The following is a 13889-nucleotide window of genomic DNA, read 5'->3' as shown; positions in this document are numbered from 1 at the left end:
TATCAATATATATTTTAAATTTGAAAATACTGTGTTTGTATTCATCCCCCCCTTCTACAAACTGTTTCTATTCTTGTAGACCCTTACGGGACCAACAGGTACAATTGAGAAGAGAGATATCATTGTAAAACATCAAACAGGTTATCTACAACTAATAAGTGAACTACATCCTTCTTACCTTCCTCTTCAATATTCGTTGTTGTTTCCATACGTAGAAGATGGTTATAGAGTTGACATTCCCCATAGATAGATAACATCTTCAAGCAAAAGTAAAAGAGCAACTGTAACAATGAGGGAGTTCTTCGCCTTCAAACTTCAAGATAGGGTAATTATGTTTTCATTAATTCTCAATGCAAGGAGGCTTCTACAATAATTTATTAGTGATGGTTATACAATGATTGAAAGTGAGAGATTGCATTACATAAGTAAGCAACAGAAAGTCCTAAGGTGCGAGACTTATGATAATTTACGCAATGTACAAGAGCAATGAGAGTCAGATGCTTCAAACATTGGACAACGTGTTATGTTACCTTCTTCTTTTACCGGTGGTGCTCGGTACATGATGCAAAATTATTTGGACGCAATGTTCCTTTATAAATGGTATGGATATCTAGACTTATTCTTAACTATGACATGTAATCCTAAATGGCCAGAAATTGGAAGATTTGTTAAAGACACCAGGCTAAATCCAGAAGACATGCCTGACATTCTTTGTCGTTTATTTAAGATCAAGCTTGATGCACTTATTAAAAAATTGAAAGACAATGAATTATTCGGCAAAATTCAAGCAGGTATGTTCAATTTATGATAACAGTCTCAAGAAATTTCTTCATACTTCGGTTATATCTTTATTAATTTAAATTGTCACTTTTTTGTAGTTGTTTATACAATTGAATTTCAAAAGCATGGGTTGCCTCACATTCATATATGTCTGTTTATGCACTCTGATTTCAAGCTACCTACTGTTGAACAAATTCATCTTATTATCTCAGCTGAGATCCCAGACAAAAACAAAGATCTAGATTTGTACTCACTTGTAAAAGAGTTCATGATCCATGGATCATGTGGTGAAGAGAACATTAATTGTCCCTGCATGATTGATAGAAAGTGTTCAAAAAAGTAGCCGAAGAAATTTTCTGAACACACTTCCATTGATGTTAATGGTTATCCTTTATATCGCAGACGATATGATGGGCGTTTTATTAAGAAATCAGGTATTAAACTAGATAACAGAAATGTCGTTCCATATAACAAACATCTATTGAAAAGATATCAAGCACACATTAATGTTGAGTGGTGCAATCAGGCTTCTTCAATCAATATTTTTTCAAATATATCAACAAAGGTCCAGATAGAGCTACTGTTGCTATTGTAGAAAACAATAATGATGTGGTTACTATTAATGTTGTTGATGAGATAAAGAAATATTATGATTGTAGACACGTTTCTGCATGTGAAGCTTCATGGCGTACTTTTGGGTACGATGTTCATTACAGGACTCCTTCTGTTTTAAGACTTCCTTTCCATCTTTCGAGACAACAACAAGTGGTATTTGGTGCTGAAGATGATATTGAAAATGTCATAAACAGACCATCTGTGGCGTCCTCAATGTTCTTAGCTTGGATGAATTGTAATCAAATTTATCAAGAAGCACGAGAACTCACTTACGTTGAACTCCCTACAAAGTTTGTGTGGAAATTGGAAGAGCGACGTTGGGATCGAAGGAAAAAAGGCTTCACAATTGGACGGATTCATTCAGTTTCTCCTACTCTAAGAGAAGCATATTATTTAAGAATTCTTTTGAATAAAGTGAAATGTCCTAAATCATTCGAAGACATTCGTACAGTAAATGGAAATATATTTCCTACTTTTAGAGATGCATGTTATGCTCTTGGGGTTTTAGATGATGACATGGAATTTATTGATGCCATTGAAGAAGCAAATTTAACCGCATCTGGTTTTTATCTACGCTTCTTATTTGCAACCATGCTGATTTCAAAAGTCTATCTAGATCTGAGTTTGTTTGGCAAAAAACATGGCAATACTTAGCAGATGACATTTTCTACAATCAACGAATTGCTTTAAAGTCTCCAGGTATGTTAATTATATATTATAAGTATAGATTTATACCGCTATTATCTAAATACTAAAGAATTTATTGTTTTTGTATTTGTTAACTATTATGTTCTTTCTTAAATTGTATTTTAGTTTTAATTTTATGTATTAATTGTTTACATTTATATTATACTTTTTACAGATTTATCCCTCAATGAAGAACAAGTGAGAACTGACATTGTTTGAAATTGAAAAGATTTTACTCCCTAACAATTCCATTCTAAGAAAATTCTCCACTCTGCCTTATACTGATAATGATTGTCTTGAACCTTCAAACAATCGTTTGATTACGAAAGAGCTAGATTATAACCATCATAATTTACGTGATGAGTTTCAGAAGCTTGTAACTGCTCTAACAAATGAGCAAAGAGGTGTTTATGATGAAATCATGACAGTTGTTGAAAAGAACAAAGGTGGTGTGTTTTTTGTTTATGGGCATGGCGGAACAGGTAAAACATTCATATGGAAGACATTGGCTGCATCAATAAGATCTAAAGGAGAAATTATTTTAAATGTCGCTTCCAGTGGTATTGCTTCTTTACTTCTTACCAGTGGCAGGACGGCACACTGTCGCTTTCAAATCCCTCTAATTATCAATGAAGATTCTCTTTGTCACATAAAGCCAGACAGTGATGTTGCGAAGTTAATAAAAAAGACTACTTTGATAATATGGGATGAGGCACCAATGGTTCATAAGCATGCATTTGAAGCATTGGATAGAAGTTTGAACGATATTTTCAATAATCGATGCATTAGTGACTCGCAAATGCTTTTTGGTGGCAAGGTATTTGTTTTTGGAGGAGATTTCAGACAAATTCTGCCGGTTATTCCCAACGCAAGTAGACAATACATTGTTAATGCATCGTTAAGTTCATCTTACATTTGGGAAAAATGCAAAGTCCTAAGGTTAACTAAGAACATGAGGCTAACTGCAAACAGTGAATGTTCTAAAATTGAACAAACAAGGGTTTTTGCAACCTAGATTTTGGACTTAGGAGAAGGTGAAGTTGGAGGTGATAATGATGGTGAGGCACTTATTCATATACCTCATGATCTTCTCATTATCGATTCAATGGATCCTATATCTGCATTAATACAATTTGTTTATCCCTCAATTCTTGAAAACATCAACAGTTCATCTTATTTTCAAGAAATGGCAATACTTGCACCAAAACATTTGAAGTCGTTCAAGAAATAAATGATTGTTTGCTATCATTGTTCCTAGGAGACGAAAAGGAGTACTTAAGTTCAGATACGCTATGTAAATCATAGCAACTTCACGATCAGTTTGATAAAACTTTGTACTCTCCTGATGTCTAAAATGATCTTAAATTATCAGGTATACCAAACCATAAGATCTTACTAAAAGTTGGTGTTCCTATCATGTTACTGAGGAATATTGATCAAAAATCCAGATTATATAATGGAACTAGACTACCGGGTGTTATCATTGGGAAATCGGGTGATAGAAACACAAATTATATTTGGAAGCAATATTGGAAGCCAGACATTCATTCCAATAATGTCTTTGACACCTACATACAAAAGGATTCCATTCAAATTTCGAAGGAGACAATTTCCAGTTGCTGTGTGTTTTGCTGTGACCATAAATAAAAGCAAAGGACAATCATTATCAAAAGTTGTTTTATTTATAAGACAACCGGTCTTCACTCATGGTTAGTTATATGTTGTTTTATCTAGAATTAAAAGCAAGTAAGGTTTGAAAGTATTAATTATAGATGATGATGATATTATTGGCAATAGAACAAATAATGTTGTATATAAAGAAGTATTTAGTAATCTATAATACGTGGTTGTTATACTATTAATATTTTAACTACTTACATAATATTTATTTATGTTATTATAGATTCTTTATAAAATGCATGCTGCTTTCATTTAATTCCTGTAAAATACCCCGTGTAATACACGGGTTCGAACCTAGTTTGTAATAAAAGAATTTAATAACCAATTTTGTTGAAAACTACAAAAACTGAGGGACTGATAATGTAATATACTCTTTATTTGGTAGGGGTGTCGTGGAGGTATCGTTTCTTGGTCACCAAATCTGAAAAAGTTTCAAGCCGTATAAGAAATGCAAAGGAGAAATAGGAAGAAAGCAATGGGAGTGGAGAGCGATTTACGGTTCGTTTAAGCACAATTGATCTGCTTTCTCCCTACAAACACTCTCCTCTCTTGTATTTCATGCTCAAATTCCTTCATCCCGCAAAATCATGTATGCTGCAGACGGATATAATCCTAATTTGGATAGATTTATGGATTAGATAGATCGTTTTCCAGGTTATATATACTTACAGTTCACCAATTCTGAAGACCCTTTTTTGTTTGATAAATGCAAGCAATTTTGATTCATTGAATCGCATGCCCATTTGAATAAATTCGACAGGAAAAAGGTTATAGTTTCGTATTATGATGTCTGGATTGTGGAGATGGTGGAAGATTCGAGATATTGTAGTTGCAACAGAAGCAGGAGCAAGAATTTCCTCCCCATACACATCGAAGCGTGGTTTCGTTAATTGCCTGTTACATGCCGGCGCCGCCGGTCCGTACATCCGTCCGAGGTCGTTGACTGGTGTGCAAACACGGTACAAATGGGATCACGGCGGTGGTGGTTCTGACGACAGCGGCAGTAGAACACCAACCATGACGCGGAGGATTAGAGCAGAAGCTAACTGTCCTCGTTGTTCTAAGCAGATGAATCTGGTTTTCTCTAATAACGGTCATCTCATTCCGCCGTCTTCTTCTGCGGAAGATGAATCAGAATCACCGCCTGATTCTGGTTCTGATGCCAATCGTAAAGGCGCTTACCAGGCTGTTAACCTTTGTCCGAATTGTAAAACTGCTTATTATTTCCGGCCGTACAAGATGTCTCCTCTACAAGGCCGATTTGTTGAAATTGGTAGGGTTAAAAATAGTAATGTGAATGGGAAGGATAAAAGGCAGGCTAATGATGAGGATGATTTCGGGAACAAACTTAGGGCTTCATTTTGGGAGACATTGAGGTCTTATGGTAGTGAACCACCAGAAAATTGGACAAATCCTCCGCCTCCTCCTCCTCCTCTGTCTGGTAATGGACTGGCAGTGCACACTCCTCCAGTACCTCCATTTGCACCGGGGATGAATGTTGTACGTGCCGGCGGTGGTGGAGAGAAATATGGGTGGGGTGGCTCAAATTTGGGGAAGAATTTGCCTACTCCTAAGGAGATTTGTGAGGGACTGGATAAGTTTGTCATTGGTCAACGTCGTGCTAAAAAGGTTTCAACTTTTTTCTCTTTCTGATGCGAGCATTGAGAAAACTGCTAAGAATAGTGACAATCGTGTGTATAAGTTAGTGACTTGGTACATTGGATAATGGTATTACTTAATCTGCATTCTGCTTTCTGTGTGATCTTTTGCTCATATGGAAGTATTGTCTTTGATGTCTGGATAGATGTTAATGAGTTCTGATCATTTCTTTTTGTGATGTATCTAGTTACACTATCGTAAATGAAGTCTTATTGATTATGCTTGTGAAATGATGTGAAGTTAGAAGATAAAACTGAAGTTGTCTTCACAAAATCTATATGTTTCTCTCTGATGTTGACACCTTATTCTTCAATCTAGGATTAGAAGATTATGCATCTTGAATTCCCTTTCCTTTCTTACAAGTCCATGTGATGGTGAGGAATAATGATTGTTCAGGAGAAATTGACAATCATAGAGACAGAAGAAGAGCAAAAATCCATATGGATGAAATATTTTATAAGAGATATTTTACACGTAGAAAGGCTTGAGGAATACGAATCAATGGGGTTATTGTCAATGTGGTACAAAAGCATTTTTCATTATTTGTTATTTTCCCTTGAATTGGTTTCCTATTTTATACACAGGTCCTTTCGGTGGCTGTTTATAACCATTACAAAAGGATATATCATGCTTCCTTGCAGAAAGGGTTAGTCATTAAGCAGTTAGCCCATGCATTTTTTCATCTTGAGTATCATATGCTAAACTAAACTTCTTTATTGCAACTAGGCCAGGAGCAGATCCAGGAACATCTAGGACTGAAGATGACGACGACAATGTAGATTTAGAAAAAAGCAATGTACTTTTAATGGGTCCAACTGGTTCAGGTATGATTATCAGAAAGTTTTCTTCTTTCTTTCGTTTTCATTGGAATCTATTGCTAATCGTTTATGCAGCTTGATTTCACATTTAGCTAACAACATTTTGTGAAACAGGGAAGACATTACTTGCAAAGACCCTAGCTCGTTTTGTCAATGTTCCTTTTGTCATAGCTGATGCAACAACGTTGACACAGGTCAGTCAGTTGCTTATGTATTATCTTACGATTATGGAGATGGACCGAAAATCCAATATGTAGAACACTGTTTCCAGTATTATATATATATATATATATATATATATACACACACACGTAATCTACTTTGTTCAATTTTCCTTTAAGATAACTGAACTTAACCACCTTTGACGGAGGGATTTTATCCATCACCACACTGGCCATCAAATCACTGTGAAATGGGATTTTGTTGCTTATTGTGTTCTTATAAACCCCATTAATCATAGAATCGGCTTATTGTGTTCTTACTTCTTATGATAGTTGTTTATTTTCTTGTATTATGCAGGCTGGTTATGTTGGTGATGACGTTGAATCTATATTGTACAAGCTACTTACGGTAGGATTCATATATTGATTGTATGATTGCTCTTATTATGTTGTCTGTTCTTGTTGATCCAGAAGTTGAGACTCATTGTCACTGTGTTTTTGTCTCAAAATCTTCCATAATTTCATTGGTTTTATTGGTATAGGAAATGTAGGCACTTCAAGTTTGTTCTGTTTCTTTTCTAGGATTTGGCAACTTAAAAATGATCAGATAAGTACTTTTATTCCGTCTTGTCTCATACCCACTGAAGTTGTTGGTCCACTGCTTAGTGAGTGAAATCTAACTTAAGGAGAGGGTCTAGGGTAGAGCCCACTGATCACACAAGACATTTTCTACGGCTTCCATCTTGAAATTTGATGACTAGCATGTGGAAATGGTGGTGGGCAAAAGCCGCTGTTTCAGGAGTCATGGAAAGCAGTTTCAGTAATGATTATAAATTTGTAATCGTAGCTGTATCTTTTGTAAGATTGCAAATCTGTATCAAAACTAAGTAGCATTCTTGCAATTCCTGATCCACAAAAAAGAATGAGTTAGACTAGTCGCTATGTATTATCTACCTTTTTGGCTTTCTGGGTATATTTCTATATGTTAATTCGTGTAGTATTCTGTGTTTTCATGTTCATAACCGTTCGTCTGAACTTTCTTGTGCTTATTAAGTTTATGACTATATATGTATATTTTCATCACTTCACAAGTTTAATACATATGGCTTCAACTTGGTTTCAAGGTTGCTGAATTCAATGTTCAAGCAGCACAACAAGGGATGGTTTACATTGATGAAGTTGATAAGATAACCAAAAAGGTTTTGATTTCATCTTCATTCCTTTTTGCATATTATTATTATTATTGCTTGCTTCTTCTCTTTGTGGTTATACCCAAATGTTGCATGCTTCCAGATCTGACATTTTTTTTTCCATTTTTGCGTATTTTACAGGCTGAGAGCTTAAACATTAGCAGAGATGTGTCTGGTGAGGGTGTTCAGCAAGCTCTGCTTAAGATGCTGGAAGGAACTGTAAGCAATTATACCCGTGATAAATTATCAAATTCAATCAAGTATGACAGCCTATAGCTCTTTAGGAGAACTTGAAACACATGTCCATTAATCCTTTTAGTGTCCATTGATTTACCAAATTCGAAGGATGATAATATTATTGAAAGATACTTAAATGTGTCATCTAATTCTGACGGCATAAGGCATTTGTTCTAACCAGCTCCATTACATTTTGATTATTGGTTGCATAAACACAACCATTTGCATACACATATGATGTCCTGTTGGTTTATATGTAGTATTGTTGCATGAAATCTTTTACTTTGTTTTTAGTTGGATATATCTGTTTGACTTATTCTAGCGCTATTTTTTTTACTGCATGTTACATCTTCACTCTGCAATCATTAGGACATAACGGCATCATAGCATCCACAGTATATGTTGGCTTGTTCGATAGATTCTCTCTGTCTAGTTGGCTAGATTTCTTTTTGGTGTCTGCATTTTCTCCTAGGAGTCTGACTCTCAGGAGTTACAAGATGAGGAGGATCAACCATTTTGTCAAATTACTGGCATTAGCATGAAATTTTTTGGTTTTATTATGGCATAAGTAATATGGTACACTATCTTCCATTTCAAATTCTTAACATCTTTCACAACCTCTCTTAGCTAACAGAAAATAATACATCCTCTGCAGATAGTGAATGTGCCTGAAAAGGGGGCCAGGAAGCATCCTCGAGGCGATAACATTCAGGTACACCAGATGATTACATTATTCTTTTTTTGATTTCTTATGATATTTCTACATGTGTGATCTAATACTATGATGATTGTAACCTACTCATGATTCTGGTGCTTTCTTGTCTTCCTTATGCATTTGTATTGCGTGATCTTTGCTTCAGGATTTATCTTATCATGCTTTTTTCGGTTCAATTGTTTTTTTTCTCTTAGTTATGGTGTTTCAATTGTTTTCCATCTTTCCCTCTTATGCTTTTCAAATTGTATTACTAAGGCCATGTTTGGCAACCATAAACTAGCTGATTTTTTGAACTTATTGAAAAAGCTCCATTTTATTAGCCATGAGCTATATTTTACAAATGCTACTTCAAACAGCATCTCAATAAGCTCCGGGGGCCTTTTTCTAACTATGCCCCTTGTATTTTTGCAGTTAGTTTTTCAACAGGTTTTTAAGGTCATTTTACATTTTCATCTAGCTTATAAGCTAGTTTTTACCAACCATGACTAGCTTATTAGCTAATAGTTTATTAGCTTAGCTAATAGCTAGCTTATTAGCCAACAACTAGCTTTTCCCTAACATCTAACTTTTCAGCTTACAGCTAGATTTTCAGCAGTTTTGCCAAACTTAGCCTAAATTGTCTTGTTAGTAAAAATATGGAAGTGAGGTCATCAAGGCTGAAGCTGTCAAACTGTGTTTTTCTGGTGTTTGCAGTTGATACTTTTTGCACTAACTTTGTGGAAATATAACAACAATACTTTACTTATGGAAACATCAACATTTAATTGGGGGAACGACTTCTGATAGGTGCAAAAAGTATTTCTTAGGTGATCTATTTTTTCTTGAGTGAGCAGTGTTCCTATGTGAATGGCTATGGTGTCTTGTGTTACGATATATTGTGCTCAAGGAGACGTGATTGATTTTTGATGTGACTAATGTATAGTTGGTTGGGTTCAATGGAAGTTGGATCATGTAATGCTTTTTGTAATTAGGAAATAATATTTATGTTTAGTAGCTTCTTTGCAGCACATTTTGTTTTTGGTGGATACTTTGAAAATGTTCAGTTTTGACTGAATCATTAATGTCTTAATAGGAGTATTTTGGTCAGCCATGGGACCGCCATTCCCATATATCTAATTTCTGTTTGTGATCATCACGATGATTAGATCATATGTTGTTTAGCTGGGGACATATGTGGTGGTTCTATCCTCGCTACTTGTTTTGTTTGATTTTGGTTTGGTGATTTGGATAAGGTGTAGGATAAGCTGGCAACTTATGTTCTTGATTGATCAGATTCATGAGGGCAAGTGGAACAACTTGTGGTTTGGTTAAGGAATAAGTTATCTAGTTTCTTTTGATGTGTTTTATCTTGCATGTATATTTATTAATAACATATATTTGGAATCTCCACCATATTTCAAGATGTGGTGATTTAGTGTATCCCCATATGGCGCAAAATGCTTGTATTCTTGTACCTGCATCCTTTCTTAGTTTGCGACTGAAAATTAACAAGAAGAAAGGATGCTCCTTGACCATGAGTTTGAGACAATGAAGATTACCATGTCCCCTAAATAACATCCATTTTGATTGTCTTTGTAAAACCAAGCAGCAGGTTTGCTTATATGGAGCTCAGATAAGGGTGAACAAAACCTTGAAGGCCAGCTCAACTGGCAAATAAATGCTAGGCCTTGGCCTTGGGGCTCCTCCTCATAGGTTGTCAGTTGGAGTCTCCTCAGGACCATTGAAGATTTTCTTGACTGTTGACTTCAGGTCCCCATGGATCAGTCGAGGTGTGCATAAGCTGGCCCGGACACCCACGTTTACCCAATGAGAAGGGGAAATGAGTCTGGTTTGTAGCAGTGAGGGTTTGATCGATGAGTAGATTATGTCAATTTCTTAATTTAGATGATTAATCTGGTGATAATGATGTTCACAGATGCAAGTCAACTGTTATGGCTTCAGCCGAAGTAGATTTTGGTCACAGCTCTTTTCTCACCATGCTTTGATTTCTTAACCGTTGATGATAAATGCTTCCATTAAATGTTTGCATGTTTTCTAGTTGTCCTCTGAGAGCTAAAATAATATGAATACCTTGCATAAGGACATAATTGTTTGTCTGTGTGCTTTTCCGAATTGAATGAGCCATCACTCTAGCAAGTTATGTTCTATAATGCACTTGCACACTTGCAGATAGATACGAAAGACATCCTTTTCGTTTGTGGTGGAGCATTTATTGATTTGGAAAAAACCATATCTGAGAGGTGAACACATACTGCTTCTGTTGTATATTATTTCTATTTTTTTGGCAATTGAGTTGTGGCCAGAAATTGTTTTACTATTTAACTTGCTTATGGGAAGTTTAAGGGTCTAAATAGAAATTCATGTTTATGTCAGACGGCAGGACTCTTCCATAGGTTTTGGAGCACCTGTTCGTGCTAACATGAGAAATGGTGCATTCACAAATGCTGCTGTCACATCATCTTTACTTGAATCTGTAATGCCTTGAATTTTTTTTGTTACCTTACTACCATCAACTTTCACCAGCCATAATTATGTAATTTGTACTTTTTTGTCTCTATCTTCAGGTCGAGAGTAGTGATCTTATAGCTTATGGACTCATACCCGAGTTCATAGGACGATTTCCTATTTTAGTAAGTTTGTCGGCTCTAACCGAAGATCAACTTGTTCAGGTATGCTCATTGTAAATTGCATCACTTCAACACCCATTTTAGTTTGGTTGTGTGATTTATACTTTTGGCGACCAATGAGACCTTTGGTTGTAATGTTCCTATCTTAGAAGTGTTTTTGGGAATTTTTTTGAAGAATATAATATTTAATACGTCAAAACTCGCACACACTTCAAATCTTTGGTGAGGCTTGAACCCTTGACCTCCAGGGAGGTTAGGATCTAACGGTAACCCACGTCCTGCTGGGCCAATGACCCTTTGGTTAATGTTTTGGTGGCTTACAGGTCCTCATGGAACCAAAGAACGCTCTTGGAAAGCAATACAAGAAATTGTTTCAGATGAACGATGTAAGCACTTGGCTCATGTATCTCTCTCATTAGCTCGCATGTTTTGTCTCTTTCTTCTATGCCGAACTTTTGGAACCAAATGTTTCTTGCAAAATAATGCTTTCTAGAACTTTTTTCAAGCCGGGGGTCTTTATGGAAACAGCCCCTCTATCCCTCGGGGTAGAAGTACATCTTACCTTCCCCAGACCCTACTCCATGAGGGACTACATCTTACCCTCCCAAACCCTGCTCCATGTGGGACTGACTGGTTTTGGTTTAAAATCGTTCTTGCTGATTAATTGGTCAACTGTAGGTCAAGCTACATTTCTCAGAGAAGGCACAAAGATTAATTGCTCAAAAAGCAATGGCCAAGAACACTGGTGCTAGAGGGTTAAGAGCGATTCTTGAAACTCTTCTAACCGACTCTATGTACGAGGTATGCCCGCCTTTTTAGTTATCTATACACCTTTCAACTTGAAGGTGGATGAAACAACTCCCTCTTTGTTTTTAACTTCAGATTCCAGATGCCAAGACTGGAAATGATCGAGTTGATGCTGTTGTGATTGATGAAGAATCAGTTGGCACGGTAGATTCACCTGGATGTGGTGGGAAAATACTCCGAGGGGATGGTGCATTAGAAAATTATCTTGCAAAGACGAGATATAAAGAACAAACGGTACGCAATTTACAAATCCTTCATGTTGGTAGTGATCAGCTGGATCAAATATTCGTTTGCCTCCATGGTAAAATTTTGTTCTTTTGGCAATTATACGTCATGATTTGACCACCTGTTACCCATTGTTCTATTTTCTGGCCAAATAAGAAATAAATTGACCGGTTGTTACTTAAATGATATCGCCCTTATGATTTCTGGCTCATTTCCTTAAAGGAGGTCCCACATTACAACAAAATCGGGTTTGTAAGATGCCAAAAATGTTTAAGTGTTCTAATAGACCGCTTTAAAAGTGTCCTGTAAAAAAAGCTAATACAATTTTAAAAGTGTCCTAAAAGATTTATTGCAACGCTTTTACATAAGGTACACAGTTGTTTGGTCCTATAAATTAAGTCCTATAAAACAGTCAATTAGGATATTTAAACAACTTACGCATCCTATAAACCCGATTTTGTTGAGTGTCGGGTTCAAACCCAGGCACACACCAATTACCGCTGATCTGTAGTGATTTACCTCCCCATGCGGGTGTGCTCCAGATGGTGGCTTCTGACACCCCCCTCTTTATGGCTCATTTAGGCCAAACTTGTTGGAAATATACTTTAAATAGCGCTTTCTCGGGATTTTCCTTCTGAAACAAGCTTTTGTGGTGAATGCAGGAAGCGGATGGACAGCAGTTGGCGGAAGGTGAAGAAGAGAACTCATCAAAAGCCATGAGCATGTAACATTACCCGTAAACTAGACCTTGTCTCATTGTTGACTGTGTTGTAAAAACCCGTTCAAAGCGGGTGTAATTATATCTCAATATACAACAGAATAGCCATCCGATTCGGGTTTCGGTTGATAGAGATGAAAGAGATACACGAGAAAAAAGAATGTAACATTCTTGTTTAATCTGTACATTGTACCAATAAGCTTTGCTAATGAAGGATTCACCCATTTTAACGTATGCCCAATTTCTTATATATGAATTCCATTGTTCCATTTTTTTTTTCTTTTGCATATTTAAAGTTAGATTTACATTTCTAACCAATCTTCTATCTATCCATCCATATATATATATATATATATAGTGTTGGGTTTCGGTGAGAAGTAGGGTTAAGGTGTGAAGTATAAGAAAGATCTCCACTCTTGGATGCACATTAGGATGAGATGCATTAAGATGCACCGGATCAATCCCGTATCAAGCGTGATTCAGTGGGTGGATTTTAGATTAAAGGTGATTAAGGATTCAGATCTCTTCTTACACTTCTCACCTTAACTCTCATCATAAAATCCTTCACCTAAACTTTTTGTATATATATATATATATATATATATAGGGGAACGTTCAAATAAAAACCACCCAATTTGTATAAACTGTGAAAACTATATTCAACCAATCATAATTTTTCATTTTGTTCATTTTTTTTCCATTTGGTATTTTGACCAAAATACCTTGACTCCTCGATACTCAATCAAATCGTCTACACTAACAATCCATCCTCCCCCCCAAAAGGCGATTTTAGTAAATAACCAAATTATAATTATGAGAGGTTGATTAACCATTTTTATTGTGGAGGGTGTTAATTATGAATATTATCGTCTTCATTATTTTAATTTTAGAGAAATACATGAAACAGTTTCATTAAATATTATATGAAACAATTTCATAACCATATATGAAACAAATTCATCAAAAAAAA

The 13889-nt window shown here is 35.8% G+C and overlaps 2 protein-coding genes across 3 annotated transcripts; both read left to right on the top strand.

The window, feature by feature from the left end:
* Positions 1–473: 473 nt before the first annotated feature.
* Positions 474–3097, top strand: LOC112502220. The gene is made up of 5 exons (XM_025106075.1): positions 474–555; positions 654–791; positions 1307–1957; positions 2258–2280; positions 2453–3097. Exons 1-5 carry the CDS (start codon positions 474–476, stop codon positions 3095–3097), a joined length of 1539 nt encoding a protein of 512 aa, XP_024961843.1.
* Positions 3098–4172: 1075 nt separating this feature from the next.
* LOC112502214 (CLP protease regulatory subunit CLPX3, mitochondrial) lies at positions 4173–13150 on the top strand. 2 transcript variants are annotated; one of them, XM_025106070.1, is made up of 16 exons: positions 4173–4416; positions 4523–5391; positions 6006–6067; positions 6148–6245; positions 6354–6433; positions 6759–6809; positions 7525–7599; positions 7732–7809; positions 8483–8539; positions 10712–10782; positions 10916–11015; positions 11107–11211; positions 11493–11555; positions 11848–11970; positions 12052–12210; positions 12864–13150. In XM_025106070.1, exons 2-16 carry the CDS (start codon positions 4546–4548, stop codon positions 12927–12929), a joined length of 2034 nt encoding a protein of 677 aa, XP_024961838.1. In that variant the 5' UTR covers positions 4173–4416; positions 4523–4545; the 3' UTR covers positions 12930–13150. The 2 variants fall into 2 exon arrangements, with proteins under 2 accessions (XP_024961838.1, XP_024961836.1); XM_025106068.1 differs by having other exon boundaries at positions 4243–5391.
* Positions 13151–13889: the final 739 nt, after the last annotated feature.

The sequence above is a fragment of the Cynara cardunculus genome, unplaced genomic scaffold (assembly GCF_001531365.2).
Source record: "Cynara cardunculus var. scolymus isolate 2C unplaced genomic scaffold, CcrdV1 Un_Scaffold_1085, whole genome shotgun sequence".
Lineage (NCBI taxonomy): Eukaryota > Viridiplantae > Streptophyta > Magnoliopsida > Asterales > Asteraceae > Cynara > Cynara cardunculus.
The sequence above is the reverse complement of the archived record's forward strand: the minus strand, read 5'-3'. Positions and strand labels throughout refer to the sequence as shown.